The 22472-nt window shown below is 38.5% G+C and overlaps 1 protein-coding gene across 2 annotated transcripts in view; it reads right to left on the bottom strand.

The window, feature by feature from the left end:
• Nucleotides 1-751: 751 nt before the first annotated feature.
• LOC109079138 (myosin-9-like) overlaps nt 752-22472 on the bottom strand; it is a 45706-nt gene continuing 23985 nt past the window's right edge. For both annotated transcript variants that reach the window (XM_042734150.1, XM_042734144.1), the window contains 32 exons: nt 22315-22413; nt 22038-22181; nt 21857-21952; nt 20421-20692; nt 19816-19989; nt 18618-18791; nt 18418-18532; nt 16305-16492; nt 15443-15564; nt 15205-15274; nt 14963-15123; nt 13535-13643; nt 13319-13450; nt 12356-12700; nt 12153-12276; nt 10739-10910; nt 10447-10659; nt 9181-9325; nt 8879-9085; nt 8485-8589; nt 8252-8404; nt 7901-8149; nt 6753-6965; nt 6458-6670; nt 5209-5370; nt 4560-4688; nt 4395-4483; nt 3318-3441; nt 3027-3235; nt 2077-2185; nt 1830-2002; nt 752-969 (listed from right to left, as the gene is read on the bottom strand). In XM_042734150.1, coding sequence (XP_042590084.1) covers nt 861-969; nt 1830-2002; nt 2077-2185; nt 3027-3235; nt 3318-3441; nt 4395-4483; nt 4560-4688; nt 5209-5370; nt 6458-6670; nt 6753-6965; nt 7901-8149; nt 8252-8404; nt 8485-8589; nt 8879-9085; nt 9181-9325; nt 10447-10659; nt 10739-10910; nt 12153-12276; nt 12356-12700; nt 13319-13450; nt 13535-13643; nt 14963-15123; nt 15205-15274; nt 15443-15564; nt 16305-16492; nt 18418-18532; nt 18618-18791; nt 19816-19989; nt 20421-20692; nt 21857-21952; nt 22038-22181; nt 22315-22413 — 5099 coding nt within the window. In that variant the 3' untranslated portion in view covers nt 752-860. The remainder of the gene's footprint in view (nt 970-1829; nt 2003-2076; nt 2186-3026; nt 3236-3317; nt 3442-4394; nt 4484-4559; nt 4689-5208; nt 5371-6457; nt 6671-6752; nt 6966-7900; nt 8150-8251; nt 8405-8484; nt 8590-8878; nt 9086-9180; nt 9326-10446; nt 10660-10738; nt 10911-12152; nt 12277-12355; nt 12701-13318; nt 13451-13534; nt 13644-14962; nt 15124-15204; nt 15275-15442; nt 15565-16304; nt 16493-18417; nt 18533-18617; nt 18792-19815; nt 19990-20420; nt 20693-21856; nt 21953-22037; nt 22182-22314; nt 22414-22472) is intronic.

Consider the following 22472-nt stretch of genomic DNA (forward strand, 5'->3'; position numbering starts at 1 on the left):
TTTAAAAACTCCCGCCAAACGGCGGATTCCCGCCCCCGCTCAGCCGTGCTCAGCGTTTACAGTGTGTGCGCGAGAGAAACCGTCAACCCTCCACCCTTCATGCCCTGAACTTCAATAAAGACACATATACTGGAAGGAAAAGAGGAACAGAAAATATCCAAATAGTAGATTTAAGGCGATAGTGCATAGTGCCACGTCTAAATGAGTTCGTGCTTTGCCTACTCCATCTTTATTCCTTCAACCCGCCGCAACAGTCTGATAAAACATTTCCATTTCATGTGCATATATGGTGGCGTGATAATCTTTAATATTCTCGGTGCTGGTTTGATTTACTAAATGCCTTATTTGTGTGTGAGTGTAGATACGATCTGTAATTCTCAACACAATCTTTTATTCACCAGCAGAGGTGCAACAGAGCGAGTGCTATGTTCATCCGTATACCATTATAAAAACGTATGAATAAAATACAGTTTTGTAGAAAGCAATTTTGCTTTGGTCCCCTTCAAATCAGTTGTCTTCTTTACCATCTTTTAATCCTTTAACTTCAGTTAGAAAAATAGATCCGGAAAAGCTACCACAATTGACTGACACGACAACACAAAAATATCATTGCGCTCTTTTTCTATTCTAGACAATGACATGAAAACACAAATTTGGTCCTCGGTGTGAGTGAAGCTGTCGTGTGTGATAATAAACAAAACCACTGTGTGTGTGTGTGTGTGCGAATACACTATGGCACTAAAATAAGAACAAAAATCAAAAAAAGACAAGGTATCTCTGAGTTTTCAAGGACGTTGTCGTCCGAGACCTGTGTGTATGTGTTTGTGTGTTTGCGAGGGAACGCTGCGGTTCGGCTTCTTTCACTCGGGTTTGGGTTCGGGGGTGTCGGTCTTGGCCTCCGGGTCTTCATCGCTCTCGATTCCCGATCGGCTGACGATGCGGCGCATGGTGAAGGGCAGATCGCCGCGTCTGGACACAAAACACGCACATTACAATGTCAGACACGCATCTGATCACAGGCAGACCTCAGTAAGATAACATACTTCATTCCTGATTAATCAGAATTATAGGAAAACTAAATAATAGAAGAAAATAAAGAGAAATGAATAAAACAATAGATCTATAGAAAAATAAATGTTTAATGTCTTAGCCATTTTCAATTGGATTTTAGTTAAATATGTTTAATCATGATGTTGTGTTTTTGTTATTTTTATTAGTTGTAGATATTTTAGTGCTTCAAATTGAACTAAAAGAAAAATTTTTTTAATGTCCATTTAGTTTTTAATTACATTTTTAAACTAAAGTTCAGTTTTATTAAATAGCTATTTTAGTAATTCATCTTCAAAATGTAAATTATTATTCAAATATATTATATGTATTTTTTATATATTTTTGAATCATTTTTATTTCAGTTTTAGACGGAGCAAAACAAAACAACAATTACAAATATGCTCTGGCAGCCATGTACAAATTTAGCTATAATTTCTTTTATTTCAGTTAACATTTATTTTGTTTCAAGTAACATTTTATATTTTTTTTTTTATGGTTTTACTTAAACTACTAAAAATATGAGACTTTTTTTTTTTAAATAAGTCTACATGATTATTTATAATTTTATTTTATTTTTATTTATTTTATTACTTTAACTTAATTCTAAGTAAAAATTATATATATATATATATATATATATTAAAATAACACTGTTACTTTAGTTATGTTTAATAACACTGATGTGAATGTGCAATAATTCTGATGAAATATATGTCTTTTTAATTAATTAAATGAATGATTAATAATGCTGTATTTATGGTGCAGCATGCGTGACGCACCGGAGTTTGCTCTTCAGGCTGTTGACCTCTCGGTTCATGGCGTCGGCAGACTCGGTGGCGTCCTCCAGCTCTCGCTGTAGTTTCCTGCGGTTGGCGTTTGCTCTCTGCGCCTCCTCCTCGGCCTCCTCCAGCTGCCGCTTCAGCTGCTTCATGCGGCTGTTCAGTTTCTCAGACTGCAGGAGATCACAGACAGACGTTAGTGTCACTAACCTTGACCCCTGAGCACAGAGCTTGTGCTGAGCATCACCTGGTCTTTATACTGCTCCGTGTTGCGTCTCTCGTCGTCCACCTGCAGAATCACCTCCTTCAGCCTCTTTTCCGCACGACGCACCAGTTTTGAGGCCTGCTGGCGCTCTCTGAATACAAACATCATCCATTACTTTGAGATGAATCACTGTGTATGTTTTTAGTAGACCTATTTTTAATTTGAAATTGATGACGTTTAATCTGAAAACTGTAATTTTCAAATGTTATTATATTTACTGTATATAAAATACAGAACTGATAAACTAGAATTGTATACATTTTTATTTTTAGATCTTAATGTACAAGTTAGTAGGTAACTAATCTGCTTTTAATCTGAAATTTGAAATAAGTGTTATTTTCTAATATAATCATATGTCAGTGTAAATTTCATTTAATGATTTATTTTCTATTTTAATGTATTAATTCATTTATTTGTTTATTTTCCAAATAATAAAATACCTATCTTGTGTGGTAAATAGTCTAAAATCTCAAAATATCTGTATAAGTTTCTATGTAAACATATATGTATTTATTGATTTGTATCTATATTGTAATTAATTTTAATCTAAAATTTAAAGCATGTTACATTTAGTTAAAATCCAATAATGTATCTATATTTATTTGTATATATTTTTTAATAATAAAATACATATGTTGTATGGTAAATAGTCTAAAAATGTCTAAATATGATTATATTTGTCAGTACATTTATGTTTTTTTTGTTTCCTATTTGCATCTGTATTGTGATAAATAGAATAAATAGATGAATTGTTAACTGTATCATTTTTTTATTTGTTGAGCTAAATTGTATAACCTAGAATAAATTTCATTGCAGTTTCAGTAATTATTTATTTGTATATTTCTGAATAATGAAATGCATACATATATTGCACGGTGAACAGTCTAAAATGTCTATGTCTTGATGTTGGTGTGTGAGTGTGTTTGTTGTACTTGGTCTCGAGGTCGAGCTGCTCCTCCAGCTGGCCGATCTTGGCCTCCAGGGCGGCGATGGTGGCCTTGTATTTGCTCTTGACGGTTCCCTCCAGCTCGGTGAGTTTGAGCTTCAGCTCTTTGTTCTGGCGCTCCATCTGCGAGCGCGCTCCCTCCAGACGCTGGGAGGTGCTGCGCTCCGCCGTCAGCTCCACGTTGATCTGGTCCGTCTGTGGAGGAAGCGTCAGAGAGACTGTGGTGAGTGTGCTGTGGAGGTCAGAGGTCAGCGGCGGGACTCGCAGCGCTCCTGACCTGCAGCAGGGCTCTCTTCAGCCGGTCGTTCACCAGCTCTGTGTTGTTCTGCTCCTCCTCCAGCTCCTCCTCCAGCTGAGCGATGCGCGCCTCCAGACGCCTCCTCTCCTCCGAGCCCAGAGAGCTGAGCACACCAACACAAACACAATGCATTATGGGCCGTTATACCACAGCATGTCAGCCAGCAGAAATCTGTCAGTTTTAACTACTGTTTTTCAGGTTTCAGTTGTGTTTGTGCAAAATTGTGCCTAGTGTATTTATTTTTTAATTATCATAGAAGACTTTTTTAAATAAAAGTCTTGCATTTTTTAATCTATTTTTGTTTTGTTTTATATATATATATATTACATTAATCAAATAACTAAAAATAATTAATATTCTGAAAAAAACATTATAAGAACATTTAATTCTTTTTCAGTAAATCATATTTCCTAAAAATACATAAATAAAATCATAAATCCATAAATGAATAAGTTTGGATCAAAAATATTTCATATAATATTAAAATAGTAGGGTGAATAATACAAAAATAAATATCAAAAATAATTTTTTAATGTCTTTTTATATTTCATTTTTAGAAGTTGTGTTATAATTTATATACCTGATAGTGTAATCATAAAGAAAAATCAATAATCTTTAAAAACACTGAAAAAAATATTATTATTGTCATTTTCTTTTTCTTTTTAGTAGTTCTGAATCACATTTTCTCAAAAAGATTTTTTATTTTTTTAGACTGAAATGGTTCATAAAATAAAATAGCAAGGAAAGTAATATACAAACTAATAACAATAAAAATGTTTTACAAATCAGTTTCATTATAATTTATATGCCTTTTATAGAAATCATATAGAAAAAGTAATAACCTTCAGAAAACTGGAAAAATATATATTTTTTTATTTTTCCCCCCTAGGTATTTCTGAACTTTTATTTCCTTAAAATCTAAAACATTTTTGGCTGGATCAAACAGTTTCCATTAAAACAATCATAAGAATAATATTTTTAATAACAATAGAAGATTTTGTAGCAGTATTTCAGTAGTATTGTTGACGTGTGTTGGTGTATGTGATGTTCGCTCACCCTTTGGCGGCCTGGTTGTTGATCTCGTCCTGCAGCTCGTCTCTCTCCTGCTGCGCTTGTCTCTTGGCTCTCTCGGCGGCCGCCAGCTCCTGCAGACGAACACAGACTCACGTCAGACAGAAGCCACGGCAGACTCAACTCTCGAGCACACAGACACACACTGACCTCCTGCAGCTGGATCATCTCGGCCTCCATGCTCTTCACCTTCTTCTCGTTCTCTTTGCTCTGAGCCAGGATCTCCTCGCGGGACAGACGCGTGTCCTCCAGCTCCCGCAGCAGGTCCTTCATCTGAGCCTGAAGCACAGACGCAGCTCTGATCGTTACAAGCAGCTCCTAAAGCTCCTTTATAAAGCCGAGAGTTCCGCTCCTTGATTCTGATTGGCTGAGCCATGTTCTAATCTCCTGTAAATTACTCTACAAAGTAACATACACCTTTGTTTACTTCTGTGTGTTGCTCGGCAACCACTTTTTTGGAACCACGACTGTTTCTGAGGAACTACATTGTTTGGCGGAAGAATACTGTTTTTATTAATATCACTACACTTTATTTGCTCTGTTTTATTCTGTGAAACCTTACTTCGCATATGAAATAACCATTTTATAAAAGCAATAAGCCCTGTGAAGCCGTGGTTTATAGTTAATTTATAACAGCTAAGGGGGGTTGCTTCGCGTCATACCTAACAACGCCCCTTAGCTGTTATAAATTCACTGTAAACCACTGCTTCTTTATTAAGTGATGTTCTGTAGCATGACATCCATTACTACAGATAATACGTTCAACTCCGTCATCAAGCTCATGGTGTGAGAGACGAACCTGCACTTTCTTGAGCTGTTTGAGCGCCTCGTCGCGGTTCTTGTTGGCCTGGTCGATGGCGGCCTCCAGCTCCTTCAGGTCCAGCTCCATCTTCTTCCGCGCGGCCATCGCTAGCGTGCGCTGTTTACGCTCGTCCTCCAGCTCCATCTCCATCTCACGCACCTGACAGCCAACACAACATCACAATAATCAGCAACAATTAGCGGTTAATCACCGATTAAACTTGATTACTGATTAATCAAGTCTGGTTAAATGATTAAACAGATATATAATTTAATAAATTATATAATATATATTATAACATAATAAAAATGTATTATTTTTTACATTTACATTTATGCATTTAGCAGACGCTTTTATCCAAAACGAGTTACAGTGCATTCAGGATATACAATTTTTTACCAGTATTTTAGTTTTAGTTTTTAAATAAAAAATAAAAAAGCAAAAAATATATTAGTGCCACTATACATATGATAAAATAATTACTTGGTTTATTTCTTTGATTAATCGGATAATATTATGTAATATAATGTATAATATAATCGGATGTAAAATAATAATAATAATAATAATAATAATAATAATAATAATAATAATAATTAAAGAAAAAAACGTCCTATATTAATTTTTAAAGTAAAAAAAAAAAAACAGTTCTTACAATATATGATTTAAAAATAAATAAATAAATTTTAAAAAAATCAAAAGATGAAATTAAACCTACAGGAATATTTTTTATATATGATAACTGATTTATTGGTAATGTATTTCATTGAATAATCAGATACACCTAAACAATAAAAATTTTTTAAAAGTAAAACGAACAGCAACAGCAAAAACTTATTATTTATTAATAAAAAAAAGCTACTATAACTAGAAAAATTTATTTAAACTTAACTTAAATTTAATAAGTATATTAAAATACCCATTCAATAAGTCTTTATAAAGGATTTTATAAATAGTTTTTACTCACAATATATATATATATATATATATATATATATATATATAAAAATAATGTAAAATATTTTATTTTTTCATTATAAATTAAAAGAATGTATACTGAAAATGCCCATGTCAGTTTTTTTTTTTTAAATAGAAACATTTTTTCTTATATTATAATAGAGTAATTGGTAGTTTATTTTCTCAATTAATTGGAAGATATATATATATAGCAAGATTTCATATATATATATTATATTTAATTTGATTAATTGAGGAAATGGGCACATGTCTGGTGCTCAGTGCGCACCTGTTTGAGCAGCTGTCTCTTCTTCTCCTCTCCCAGCTCGTCTCGTCCCTGCAGGTCTCTCTCGTACTGTGCTTTCATGGCCTGCATGTTGACCTCCAGGCGCAGCTTGGCGTCTTCAGTGCCCTGCAGCTCGTCCTCCAGCTCCTCCAGCTGCGTCTTCATCTCCTCCAGCTGCTGCTCCATCGCACGCTTCGACTTCTCCAGATCGTGAACCTGAGACAGAACCACAAACACCGTCAGATGTCCACCGGTCCGCCGATCATCTGACGTCTCTGAGGACAGGAAAGCGTCTTACGCTCTTGCCCACGTCGTCTTTAGAGGACACCAGGTCCTCCATCTCGGCGCGCAGCAGCTTGTTGGTCCGGTCCAGCTCGTCCTTCAGGTCACTGAGGCTCTCCAGCTCGCGGGACAGTGCTAACATGCGCGTCTCTTTCTCACGGGCCTCGGCCTCGGCGCGGTCGCGCTCCTCGGCGTAACGGGCAGAGATGGACTTCTCCTCAGCCAGCATCTGAAAACAGCAGCACGTCAACAGTTGAGCAAAACCTTTTAGTTATATTGAGAGATTATATTTTAGTTATTGATTTCATCAGGAGTTTTCGCGCCCTTTGCTCGGTTTCTCTACGTAATCCATTGAAAATTTAAAGGAAAAGTTATGTTTGTCTAAGAGGACCAAATGTCCATGTATACGGTTTCAGGAATGACGAACGTGAGGGTAAAAAATTATGCAAATTAATCAGTTAAATCTGTCAAAACAGAGCTGTGCTTTAAGTGATTCAGACTAAATTCAGCGTGTGTTGGCTGAATGTATTTAGCAGCTTTACAGTTAAAGATAACATTTTAAGGCAATGTTTGAAAAATGTAGTTTTGAAATAAAATCTAAAAAAGGTTAAAATATTTAATGCATTATTATACCATTAACTTCATTTGTATTTAAATAATTAACCCTTCTAAGCCATCTGGGCTTGTTTGTTTATTTATTTTTAAATGACACTAGATTTTGTGACTTCCTGCACTTGCTGTATTCATTTTATAATAATATCCAAAAGCAAGACAAACAAAAAAACTAGACAAGTGCGTGATCCTCTGCTGCCATCTACTGGATATAATGGTCATTTCATGTCATTTTCAACTTTAAAGTGTGTTTTCCACCAGGAGATTGGTGACTCTTTAAAGTGAATTTTACTGCATAGCTATAGAGTAAAAAAAAACATTAAAGGGTTTAAAATGTTATATGTTTATAAATGTGTTTAAGTTGAGGGGGGGGGGTTCCTTACACTATAAGTCTTCCATATATATTCACAAAAAATGAATTATAATAAGAAACATCCTGATTTCGTAGCTGTATCGTCTTATTTTGATGATTAAATTATTTTCAGTCAGTGCATCGAGAGGCACGGCTCCAGTAATCGAACTCCTCCTCGTTATGGTGGCTTTCACTGTCACCTGGTCGAACTTCTTCTGCTTCTTCTCCAGGTTGGAGACGATCTGTCTCAGATGGTCCTGGTCCACCAGCATGTCGTCCAGCTCCTGCTGCAGACGCGTCTTGGTCTTGTCCAGCTTGTCGAAGGCGGCGCACCTCTCGTCCAGGCGCTGCGTCACGGCCTCCAGGTCGCGCTGGACGCGCTTCTTCGTCTCCTCGGAGCTCTCCAGGAAACTGGCCTCCTGCTCCACCTTCTTCTTCATCTCGGCCAGCTGCAGCAGAACAGACAGACAGACGCTCATCACACGTCTTCAAACCAGATCAAGTAGCTATAAGAAAGGATTTCCCCCCAGGTTTCCTGTGTGCTTGTGTACCTGCGCCTGCATGGTGCTCATCTGTTTCTCCAGGTTCCTCTTGGCCTCCTCTTCCTCCTCCAGCTGCTCCCTCAGGCTGCTCTGCTCGTCCTCCAGCTGCCGCAGGCGCGTGTTCAGCGCTAGCTTCTGCCGCGTCTCCTCCTGCAGCACTTCCTGTGAGGACACGGTCAGCGTTCAGTGAGCGAGCGAGGCGCACACAGACATCCCATAATCCCGCGGGCCGCCGTACGTACCTGGACGTCCTGCAGCTGCGACTCCACAGATGAACAGTCCTTCGTCGCTTTGATGGACTTTCCTTCAGCCTCGCTCAGCAGAGTGTTGACGTTATCCAGCTCTGCCTGAGAAGAGACAGAACCGCCGTCAGCGCTAGCCTCACGCTAATGCTAACCCTTCATCACGCAGCACAAACACCGGCCAGTCACTACAACCAGCACTTAAACACTTTCACATATGAAATCAACCAGATCTACAGATCACACACAGCGTTATTTTGCAGGGAAACATGAGTGTTGCTAGGCGGTTGCTTGGCATTACTATGTTGTTACTAGGCAGTTGCTAGGTGTTGTTATGTGGTTGCTAGGGTGTATCAGTACAGCAGTATCTATCTATCAGTTGTGGTTCTCTCACCTGCATCTTGGCGACTTTCTCTGCAAATTCGATGCGCTGGCGTTCGCTCTCGGCGTGTTTGACCTGCAGCTCCTGCAGCTGCGTCTCGGCTTTCTTCCGGCGGTGCTCGGACTCTCCTTTGCCCTGCATGAGCGTCTTCAGCTCGATCTGCAGCTCGTTCCTCTCCGACTCCAGAGCCTGTTTGGTCTTCTCCACCGACACCTTATTCTACACACAGAGACGTGGAGACTCAGAGTGATGCTGCTAATCACACGTCGGATGAGTGTTTTCCGTGTGTGTGAGTGAAGGAGAGCGTCTCGTACCCGTTTGACCTGCTCCAGCTGCTCGTTGAGCTCGTCGAAGGCCTGACTGTGTTTCTGTCTCATTTCTGCCACCACCTGCTCGTGAACTTTAGCCTCTTCCTCCAGAGTCTTCTTCAGCTGAGCCACTTCAGTCTCACGCTTCGTCCTGCAGGTCAGATATATAGCTGATGGGTTTGCATCATAAACATCTCATATTGCTGCTGTTGAAACATCCAGGCAAAAACAAAACTCTGATACCAATAGAAATAGTTGCTTATGAGGGTCTTTAAATCTTTACAAAAAAAAAAAAAAAAAAAACTTTGAACCTGGATTTTAAAGTGGACATTCCATGTCTTTACACATTTTCTCTTAAGTATCTCTTAAGTATAATAATAAAAAAGAACTGCAACGCAATTGTGCTGTTAAATAAAAGATGAATATCTAATAAAATAAAGGGATTACAATTCTAAAATTAAACTTTAATAATAAAATTATAAAAATAATTAAAGACAAATTTACTAAAAAATAAATAAATAGTTGTTTTCATATTATTTTATTGTACCTTATTAACAAAATGAATTATAATGCAATTGTACTGGTAAATTAAAAAAAATCATAAAATAAAAATAAAATGATGAAAATAATGAAATTAAATTATTCTTTTCTAAATCTAAAGGTAATAAATAATAATAATAATGCTGAAATATCATTATTTTTATATTATTATTTTAATGCTAATCATAAAAATGAAGACTTGTAATGCAATTGTACTATTAAAAAATAATATCTAATAAAAAATAATAAAATTATCATAGTTACTTTAATAGCAGTATTATCATTTTAACTAATTATAAAAGAAAATGTACAATGCAATCGTGCTGTTAAATGACTAATCTAATAAAATAGTAAAATAATACACTGAAAAATATAATAGTAATTAAATTATGTTTTACATTATTATTTTAACTTTTAATTGTTATGCAACTGTACAAAATGTAAAAAATGAATTTCTAGAAAAACAAAAACTATAATAATAATAATAATAATAATAATAATAATAATAATATTGTGATGATTTTACACTATAATAGTAAAAAATACTGATATTTTTGTTTTAATTTCTTCTACCTGTGTCAAACCCCTCAAAAATTTCACCTTTACATTTCAGGTTTATAAGAGCTTCTCATTATGAACCTGTGAAACGCTGAAAACTCAAAAACATTGGAAATTATGCAGACATGAAATTAAGATAAATCTGATAACAACCGTGCGTTATAAGCACCACACCTGAGCTCCTGCTGCGCTGCGGTGGAGTCGAGCGTGTCCTCCAGCTCAGTCTTCAGCGCCTCCAGCTCTTCTCCCAGGTCTCGCCGGTGTTTCTCCGCTTTGGCTCGAGCCGCTCGCTCCAGCTCCAGATCCTCCTGAAGTTCACTCAGCTGAGCCTCCAGCTCACGGATCTTCTTCTGCGCCAGGTTCTTCTGAGCCGCTTCCTCCTCGATCCTGACGGGAAACACAGTCACTCAGGAGCTCTAACGCTTCATTCAGACGGAGCAGTGATGCTCGACCGTGATTGTCTCACCTGGCGAGCGCCTCCTGAAGCTCCTCCTCTTTTTTAGCGAGTTGTGCGCGCAGTTCAGCGATCTGAGCCTGCAGCTCCGCGATCTGATCGTGCAGCTCTGTAGAGTCTCCCTCCAGCTTCCTGCGGTTCTTCTCCAGCTCCTGACGCTGCTTCTCCTCGCGACGCAGACGGTCTGACGCATCAAGAAATCCAATTTAGTGAGACTTCCTATATTTCTTGATACCAACTACCAGTCCTTCCAGTGCCATTGAGTATTGAGTTATTCAGGGCCTGATTTCTTGCTAGCATCTGTCTAATTTGAGTTCACACACACATTTATATCAGTTAATACACATCCAAACCATTACACTCTCTGTGCTCCTTATAGTGGTAAACTACATTTAAATGATTAAAGAAAACAGCATTAGAATATTAATTTAATTTCAATATAATCTCAGGCATCAGAATCATAATATATTAAAGACATTTTTACACTAACTTTATAATTTTGTATATAATATATACAGTATTTGTACACACTAAAATTATTTTTAATTAAATTTTTATATATAATTTTATTTGTTTTAATATAAACTTACAATACATTACACATATTATGCTATATATCCATCTACACACAAATATGTATACACACACTATATAACCCTGGATTTGCATTATATATTATCCTATTTTCACACTGATTATGTTTATTCATATTTTATATATTTCTATTGTTCATATATAATGCTATGCTTTAAAAAAAGTATATATTTTGAATTAGATATATATATATATATATATAAAATGCTAGATTTTGCATATTTTACATGAATTACACACATATGATATTTATAGAATTATATATTATTCTATATTTAATATTGTTTTATATTTTACATACTTATGCAAATATATTTACATACTACAGTATATCTTACTAAAGTTATATATTTACAATTTGAATTATGCTGTATTTCATTTTAACATTATAATTCATATATAACTCTACATATAACAAAAGTTATATATTTTGAATGCTATATTTTGCATATTTTACATTACATATCATGAATTGTACATACTGTAGAGTGCTACATTCACATTAATTAAACATTATGAATTATACATGACATCAACAACAACATTACAAATAACATGCTATATTTGCCAGTTACTATAAATGACATATTTTGCTATATTTAACATTAATTACATATTATAAATTAAGCATATTATAATATAACTTACTTGTTATGAATTACATACATTTAACATTTTCCTATATTTTAGAATGCACTGCTTTGTTGTATTTCTCATTTGGATAAAAGCATCTGCTAAATGAATAAATGTAAATGAGCAACACATGATTAACGATGATTGTATTGACCCGATACTCTACAGCAGGATAAAGCGTAGGGTTTATTTTGCTCACCCTCCAGGTCGGTGATCATGGCCTCATGTTTGTTCTTGAGTTTCTGCAGGCTCTTGGACTTCTCCTCCTCCTCGGCCAGGTTCGTGGTGAACTCAGCGATTCGTTCTTCCATGAGTTTCTTCTCCTGCACCACCAGACAAACAGTGAGGAAAAATGGCCAGCGTTTAAACGAAATCTCAAAACAATGGCACCTGCAGACAGACCTTGTTGAGTTTGTTGTTCTGGTCGTCCAGCACCATCACGTCCTCTTCGGTTTTCTTGAGTTTGGCCTCCAGCGTGACCTTCTCCAGCTGCAGCTTCTGCCGCGCCGCCTCCTCCTCGTCCAGCTGCTGCTCCAGATCGGCGATGTTCTGCTGCATCTTCTTCTTCTCGGTTTGCAGGTGATTGGCTCGCTCCTCCTCCTCCTCCACACGGGCCTCCAGGTCGTGCAGGATCTCCTCCAGCTCCTGCTTCTTGGCCACCAGGCGGTTCCTCATCTCATCAGCCTCGGCACACAGATCCATTTCCGCCTGCAGCTGCTCCTGAAGAGCCATTTTCTCCATGTTCAGCTAAAGAGAGGAACAATCACCACATTAACATTCCCACTGGAACTGCATTATGTCTTATAGTTAGGGATGCACCGATATGAACATTTTGGCTGATACCGATAACCGATAATTTTTTTTAAATTTGAAAGCCGATATGTTGGCCGATAAATCTATCCACATCCCAACACTTTAAGCACATTAACACATTAAGCAGCCTAGTTTGAACAGTGTACATTTTAAAAATAGTTTTACTCTCCCATTACCAAATTTCATCATAAAAAGTCTTACAAATAAATAAAATAATGCATAAATAATGCAAACAAGTCATCTCAAGTCAAGTGTTTCTAATGGAAATAATGCATTATTTATCGCCTTTAAGATATCGGCCAAATTTTCTTATCGGTCCGATACCGATAACAGAAAAATTAAGCATTTATCGGCTGATACCGATATGGTGGCCGATATATCATGCATCCTACTTATAGGGTCCACAAAAAAACCCCAAAACAAACACAATTGGTAATGTAGTAATTGGTAATAATTAAAAAATACAATAAAATAAATTAACTATGAATATTCGTTATTGTATGTATACTTCACAACATGTGAAACCTTGGAAATACAGCAGTATCGCGTTACCTGCTGCTGTTTGATCTCCATCTCCTTCAGCTGCTGTTCAGCCACCACCTGCTTCTCCCGAACCTTGTTGAGCTCCTCATCTTTGGCCTGCATCTCCTCTTCCTGTCGGCTCACCTGCAGCAACGGCTTCACCTGAAACACACACACGCGGCCTCAGCACAGAACACACATCAAGAATAACAGCACATTTGAAGATGTATGTGTGTGTTTGTGAACCTTAGTGAAGAGTCTCCACCACTGCCAGTTCCTGAGCTTCAGATACGCAGCGCAGTTCCTCTGGATCACCCTCATGGCCGTCAGCTGCTGCTGCCTCTTAGCGAACGCCCTAAACGACAAACACACACACCATTACACACCACAGGACAGAGGGACTGGTGATCTGTGGACTTCAGTTCATGTGTAGGTCTAGAGTCTTTTTATATACGCTTTATACTCTAGCAATCACTTAAATTCCATAGCAGCACCCTAACAACCACTTGAACACAATAGAAACTGGCTAGAACTACATAACATCACCCTAGCAACAACTAAATCCAATAAACTGGCTAAGAACAACATAGCAAGACACTAGTAAACACTAAACCCAAAAACCTGGCTAAGAACACCCTAAAAACGGCCTAAGAGACACATAGTTACACCCTAGTAACCACCAAACCCAGTAAACTTGTTAGGAACGACATAGCAACACCCTAGTAACCCCCAAACCAAATAAACTGGATAAGAACCACATAGCAACATCCTAGCAACAACTAAATCCAATTAACTGGCAAAGAACAACATAGCAACACATGTGTAACCACTAAACCCAATAAACTGGCTAAGAACACACTAGAAACTGGCTAATAGATGCATAGCAACACCCTAGTAACCACCAAACCCAATAAATTGGCTAAGAACAATATACCAACACCGTAGTAAACACTAAACCCAATACACTGGCTAAGAACACCCTAGAAACTGGTTAAGAGACACATAGGAACACCCTAGTAACCACCAAACCCAATAAACTGGTTAAGGACCACACAACACCGTAGTAAACACTAAACCCAATAAACTGGCTAAGAACACCCAAGAAACTGCCTAAGAGACACATAGCAACACTTCAGTAACCGCCAAACCCAATAAACTGGCTAAGAACACCCTAGAAACTGGCTAAGAGACACATAGCAACACCTTAGTAACCACCAAACCCATTAAATGGGCTAAGAACTCCCTTGAAACTGGCTGGGGGACACATAGCAACACCCTAGTAACCACCCAGAACACCATAGAAACTGGTTAAGAATCACACAGCAACACCTTAGCAACAATTAAATACAACAAACTGGCTAAGAACTATATAGTAACACCCTAGTAACCAATAACCATAATTCTATTAACCATAATAGAACACCTTAGATAGAAACTGGATAAGAGACACATAGCAACACACTAGTAACCATCTAGAACCCTCTAGAAATAACTGATATCAACTGTGTCAGACTAGCAATAAATCATCAGCAAATCACTTAGTTATTGGATAGTGCAAAACATGTTCTGTTTTAAATGTTGAGTGAATATTGGGTAAAATAAGTGTTCGTTTGACTTCAGCAGTTTGATGTATCTCTCATCTTTAAACTCTATTATACATGTCATGATGCTCACTTGCGGGCGACGTATCCACGACACCAGGCCTGGAAGTTAATGATGACGTCGGTGATCTTCATATCACGCTCCTCCTCCAGGTGAGCCAGGACTCCAGCGCGGAAAAACACTTTGCTCTGTCCGATCCGGTACAGGTTGGGATCCAGCTCCAGTGCTTTGATCTGATACACAGTTCAGGAAACTTAATGAAGTAACTCCAGATGACTTTAAACCAGTTTATTTAACAGTAAAACTGGTCTCACCATCAGCACGCAAGCCTGTTTGCCATCCATGAAGCCTTTGGGAATGGAGTTGGGCGTGAGGATTTCATACCTGAGCGAAAAAACACAAAGTTAACATCAATTAAAAACACACAATCAGGTCTAGCATTAGTAAGAACTAATTCAATGAGATTCAGATGCTAAGAGAATAAGATTCTTAAGAGGAACAATTAAGGAGTTTATTCTGAAGAACTAATTGCGCTCAGAGAAAGCAGCAAACCTCTGTCTGAACTCCTGGAAGACGATGCGGTTGGGGAATCCCTGTCTGCAGATACGGATTCCCTCCAGCACACCGTTACAGCGGAGCTGATCCAGAACCAGGTGAGGGTCCAACTTACCAGCCTGAGATGGACAGAGACACAAAACACAAAGGCTTACGATGAATTCAGGGATTCAAATTAAGCAAATTAATCCCAAAGTATACTTCTGCTTTTACATGTACGCTAAAGTATGCACAATCTAAATTTACTCAAGCATAGTTTGCACACAGTCTAATTTTTCTAACTGTGCATATTCTGTTTGCTCAAATTGCACACATTTTAGTAATTTTAGTTATCGTTATTGGCGTGAACGTTAATATAGTTATCATTACAGCTATAATTTTTGGTGTGGATGCTTATAGTCATTGTTAAAGCTATCTTTATAGTTACTGTTTTTGGTGTGAATGCTAATATAATAATCGTTCTTGTTATTGTTATTAACATCTTTATAGTTATCATTCTTTGTGGGGACACTAATTTAGTTATCGTTGTCTGTGCAAATGCTAATATGGTTAACGTTATAGTATATTTATCATTGTTTGTGCGGATGCTAATATAGTTATTGTTATAGCTATCTTCACAGTAATCGTTCTTGTCATGATAGTTAATATAGTTATCGTTATCTTTATAGTTACCGTTCTTTGTGTGGATGTTAAAATAGTTATCATTATAGCTATCTTTATAGTAGCTGTATGTTAGTGTGAATGCTAATACCTAGCTAAATCTTAGCTATAACTATATAGTTATTGTTGCTGGTGTGAATGCTATTATAGATATTTTTTAAAGAACACAATCTATTCCTGTACGCCGAGCAGTCGGTACCTTTTTCTCATGGTTGGGAATGATGCATCGGACGAAGTTGGGGTTGGTGTTTCTGAGCGTGGCCATGAGTTTGGACAGCTGCTCCTTATAGAGCTGTCCGACTGTCCGGAACATTCCCTTACGGGTCTTAAACGCACCTGGCAGCTCCGACATGCCGGCCACCTTATCCAGACCTACGATACGGTCCACTGAGAGAGACACACACAGAGAGAGACAGACAGTCAGAATGTTGTAAGGGCTTCATCTCAGGCATGCAGTCTGGTCATGATGTGAAAACTACCCACAGTTCAGTGGGCCGAACACACGTCAGCACTGGTGACAAACCACAGACACACATGATGCTGGTGAAGAGTGGGGGGGGGGGGGCACACGGGTAGATGATCCAAATCAATGCAGTGCAGGTGACATGTACGTGTGTGTGTGTGTGTGTGTGTGTGTGTGTGTGTGTGTGTGTGTGTGTGTGTGTGTGTGTGTGTTCAAGGGTCCAAAATAAACACTCAACTCATTCTTGAAAACACAAGCTGAATTGAATAACACAGATTACAGAACAATCACAAACGATTCATTCTGCTCGTGTTTCATGAATGAGGCTCAACAAGCACAAAATAAGAGTGGCAATACATTTTGGTCAGTTTTTTTTTAATTTTTTATATGGGCCAGAAAGGAAGAAGAAGGGAAAAGTAATTAAAAGTAATTACTGCCATAACTCCAGTAATGTATGTTATCCACTGTGTTCACAATGCATCTTATTAATTGACTAAGAAATTAAAATAAGTAAAAATAAATGAAAACACATTAAACGTAAATAGTAATATACAAAACACACACACAAATAAAATGACTAAAGCACATAAAAAAGTCCAAATACTGAATTTAAATGAGAACTGAAAAGATAAAAATAAAAAGATAAAATATAAAAATAAAAACTATATACAAATATAAACATTACTAAATTAGCACTGATTTGAAGTATTTCCATCCACAAATATATTGTAGAAAGTGTTTTTTTTTTTTTTTTTTTAAACATCATTATTAGCAGTGATAAATTAATTGCAATTAAAAATAAATATTCATGCTTAAATAATATAAATGCATTAAAATATAGTGCACTGGAAAAAATACACAGATATATAAAAAGATATATAATAAATATTTATTTAAATTGCAGTTAAAATATATTTAACTTTTAATATAATAAACTTACTAAAATTATAAAAATATTATATTTAATGCATTAAATTAAGTAAAAAAGGTATATTTGCTCAAGGCATTATATGTTTTTGTGAAACTGGCTAGTGTATGATGCTGAAAACCTGCGGAAAAACAGCTAAATAATTATTTAATATAGTAATAATATTATTATTTTCAAGAAGTAAAAATGAATATTTTCCCAGATATAATTCACAATTTAATTTTTTTACAGCCCTCATTGTCAGATTTAGTTAAAGTGAATTTTGGACCCTGTGAGTGTGTGTGTAACTGCATACTGTGGTCATGTTTCACTGGTGAGAACAGAACCAAACCCATGCACTTTATACCCATTTCTGCAGTACCACAGACCAACAGCGGGGGCGCCAAAGCACACTATATTACACAGAGAGGAGAGACAGCAGAAATATCAGATATATCTCAACACCTCAGAGAAACAGTCACACAGGACAGCTGATGGAGATGGAGAAGGAAAAGAACATCACAGGAGAGAGAGAGAGAGAAAAAACAAAGATGTCACCTGGCTCTAAATGAAGGAAAGGAAAACGCTGATAGAAATAAGCTCTCTGACAGTTCTGGACCTCTGAGAGAGACGGACAGATGGGAGACGGTGTGTACAGAGGTCCATGAGGATGTGAAACAAGGGGTGGATAGATAGATGGATGGATGGATGGAGAGGGGAAGAAACAGAGGACCAAACACCAGCAGAAGAGAACAAATCCAGTAAGTTTCCACCAATCTTGGCATGAAAAAGGCACCCAGAGTGTAAATGTTAGTCATTGTTTCCCCTTTGCTGAGTTTAAAAGCTTCACGCCCTTGTGTCCTACACATTTCTTCATCATTTATAGTCTTCCTCCACAACCTATTCATTTAAGAGCTGATCCAATGTGTTCTATCGACTCACCATCCTTCCACAGCTCTGAAACGAACTTGTCAGTGGATTGATTGAGCAAAGAGGCCACGTTATCGTTCAGCGGGTCCATGTTCTTCATCAGCCACTCGTCCGCCTTATAATCCACCTGAGAAACACAATCACAGATGTTTTAAAGTCCCAAATAAGGCTATGAAATGGCACATGGGTTCAGCCGAGGAGCATGTCAGCACCTTTCCAGCGTAGTGGATGATGCAGAAATCTGCCTCGTCCTTCAGTTTCTTGGGTTTGTGGAATTTGGGGTGCGTCCCCTGCTCCTGCAGGACCTTCTCCACGAAGCTCTTGTCCGTGGCTTTGGGGAACCAGCACTCCTCGTCCAGGAGAGCGAGGATTCCTGGAGGACTCGCCTGGAAACACACAACACAGATTACAATCAAAGTCTTCACCATCAGCAGAAGATCAGACCTCAGGGAGGTCAGCTAATGACTATCTTGGTAAAAAAACAAAAACAATTTGGACCAATTAATAACCATTTTTGACCAGGTAATAACAATTCTCAACAAGTCTGGACAAGCTAATGACCATGTTAAACCAGTTTAGAGCAGGTAATAAACATTTTTACCATCTTCGTCCAGCTAATAACCAGTTTGGAAAAGCTAATGGCCATTTTTTACCAGTTTAGACCAGCTAACGACTGTTCAGGACCAGTTTAGACCAGCTAATGACTATTTTGACCATATTGGTCCAGCTAATATCCATTTAACCAGTTTGGACCACCTAATGACTATTTATGTCCAGCTAGGATAAGCTAAAGACAATTTTCAATCAGTTTGGTCCAGCTAATAAAATTTTTTGACCAATTTGAACCAGCTTATGACAATTTTGACCTCCTTGGTCAGCTAATTATCATTTTCGACCAGTTTGGACCAGCTAATGCCCATTTTTAACCAGCCTGGAACAGCTAAGACTATTTTTGACCTGCTAGAAACCATGCAATCCATCTACCTTTCTATCTACATCAACAGAAGAGAAGACATTGAAATCAAACTGAATTTAGGATTTTTAAAAATAAAGGATTTCCAAGTTCTCAATATCTTTACATGAAGACAGCTCTATTAAAGGTCACACGGTCACTCTAGGGGTTAAGCAATTGGTGGAGTTGTTCAGAAATAATAGCTGCTTTTGGTTTACCTTCTCCAACTCATTCTTGGCCCTGTTGGCTGGTAGTCTAGCTAATTAACCTTATAAACCAACTTGAAGCAGCCTTAACCTACTGGAAGCCATGTAAAATCAGCTATGACCTTTCTATCTACAACAGCAGAAGATCAGGAAGATATTATGGAAATCAAACCCAATCTTAAACATGAAAACAGCTCCATTAAAGGTCACATGATCGTTGTAGGAGTCACACGAATGGTGGAGGACACTAACGGGTTTCTCGATGAGGTCGATGCAGGGCTGCAGGTCGAGGCCGAAGTCGATGAAGCTCCACTCGATGCCCTCGCGCTGGTACTCCTCCTGCTCCAGGATGAACATGGTGTGGTTGAACAGCTGCTGGAGCTTCTCGTTAGTGTAGTTAATGCACAACTGCTCAAACGAGTTCAGCTGTGGGGAGGAATAGAAACACAGTTACTGCTAGGAATTGTGGGCTATCCCACTGTAAGTGAAAAGTGACGTGACATTCAGCCAAGTATGGTGACCCATACTCAGAATTAGTGCTCTGCATTTAACCCATCCGAAGTGCACACACACAGAGCAGTGAGGGCACCTAACACACACCCAAACAAACACCCAGACAATTTATCATCCATCTCACGCTGAGCAGCCGCTCAAAGCAACCTGGGGTTCGATGCCTTGCTCAAGGGCACCTAAGTCGTGGTATTGAAGGTGGAGAGAGAACTGTACATGCACTCCCCCCACCCACAATTCCTGCCGGCCCGAGACTCGAACTCACAACCCTTCGATTGGGAGTCCGACTCTCTAACCATTAGGCCACGACTCCCCCAGCACCCTTGAGGTTGAAGGGTGTGCTGTACCTCAAAGATCTCAAAGCCGGCAATGTCCAGGATGCCGATGAAGGAGGCGCCCTGACGTTTGGTCTTATCCAGAGCTTTGTTGATGCGCATCACCAGCCAGCGGAACATCCTCTCGTACGTGGCTTTGGCTAGAGCCTCTACTGCGAACTCGGCCTGCTCCTGCGTCTGGGCCTTCTGCACGTAGTCACGGCCCACCTTGATCCGGGGCGAGAGGATGGCGCGTGTGAAATCAGTCACGTTCATGCCCATCAGATGGCTCACCTTCTGGGCGGCTGGAGAAGTGAAGGGAAAGTCGTTTGGAAATAGTAACTGATAACAACACAAACTGCTAGATTACCTTCTCTGCATACTCTAACCAGCCTGACTAAGAGGTTCTACCAGGTCAACCTTGGCCTCATCAGCTGGTAATCTAGCTAATTAAAACATTCAGAGCAGTTTGGACCAGCAAATGACCATTTTTGACAAGTCTGGACCAGCTAATGAGCAGTTTTAACCCGCTAATAACCATTTTTGGTTGTACCAGTTGTACCAGCTAATGACTATTTGTAGCCAGTCTGGAGCAGCTAATGATCATTTTCAACCAGTTGGACCAGCTAACGAAAATTTTTGGCCAGCCTGTAGCAGTTAATGACCATTTTCAACCAGTTGGACCAGCTAACGACAATTTTTGGCCAGCCTGTAGCAGTTAATGACCATTTTCAACCAGCTGGACCAGCTAATGACCATTTTTAACCAGTTGAATAAGCTAATGACCATTTTCAACCAGCTGGACGAGCTAATGACCATTTTCAACCAGTTGGACCAGCTAATGACAATTTTTGACCAGTTAGACCAGCTAATGACCAGTTTTGGGCAGTTTGGACCAGCTCACAACCATTTTCAAGCATTTCTGACCAGCTAATAAATATTTACGACAATCTGTAGCGGCTAATGACTATCTTTTGCTGTTTTGGAGCAGCAAATGACCATTTTTGACCAGTATGTACCAGCTAATGACAATTTTTGGACAGCTTGTAGTAGTTAATGACCATTTTGGACCAGTTAATGAATCTTTGGCCAGCATGAAGCAATTGATGACCATTTTTGACCAATTTGGCCAAGCTTGTGACCATTTTCAACCAGTTTGGACTAGCTAATAACTATTTTTGACCAGTTTGGACACGACTAATGTCATTTTTTGAGCATTTTGGAACAGTTAATGACTATTTTTGAGGAGTTGGACCAGTTAATGACTTTTTTTGCCAGCTTGTAGCAGTTAATAACCACTTTGGAACAGCTAATGACCATTTTCAACCAGTTTGGACTAGCTAATGACCAGTTTTGACTTGCTAGAAACCATGTAAACCCACAAGCTAACTTTATGGTGATAATATAACTACGGATTAACAGCACAAGGCCTGATGGACATGTTTGTAAAGTCATAAAGATGTGTTTACCTGTGTCATCAGGCATGGAGGCCTGGTCCGAGTGACGTTCCTTCTTAAAGGACATATTACCCAGCTGTAGCACAGACGAAATTACCCTCAACAGACCTGCAGGGGGCAACACACGCAATTAAAAACCTCAAACATTTTACAAATAATATTGTCATGTTTGAAAATGGCAGTATATATTCACCGATATGTTCTTCCTCAGAGAAGCCCATGATCCTCATGGCCTCCACGGTCTCCAGGTACAGGTCTCGGTCCTGCTGTCCCGGGATCGTCACGTTCCCGTTGGACAGGAACCGGTACTTACTGTAGCTCTCCAGACAGAGTTCAGCTGATGGACGAAGAAACTGATTGATTAATTTACATTCATTCATAAACATAAGATCCTCATCCTACTATTTTAGTAATATACAAGCATCAAAATGGTTCAGAAATCATGTATTGAAGCAGCGAAGGACACCCACAGCGCAGTTTGTCTCCTGCACCGGTGAGCATGTAGTAGAACATGTGGAAGGTTCTCTCTTCTTTAGCTTGACGGATTGCACGGGACTTTTCCAACAGGTCTGACGGTCAGAGTCAAGGACACACAACAGATGCACGAATATACACATGAAGGTTTTCA

This window comes from Cyprinus carpio, chromosome A3 (assembly GCF_018340385.1).
Source record: "Cyprinus carpio isolate SPL01 chromosome A3, ASM1834038v1, whole genome shotgun sequence".
Classification (NCBI taxonomy): Eukaryota; Metazoa; Chordata; class Actinopteri; order Cypriniformes; family Cyprinidae; genus Cyprinus; species Cyprinus carpio.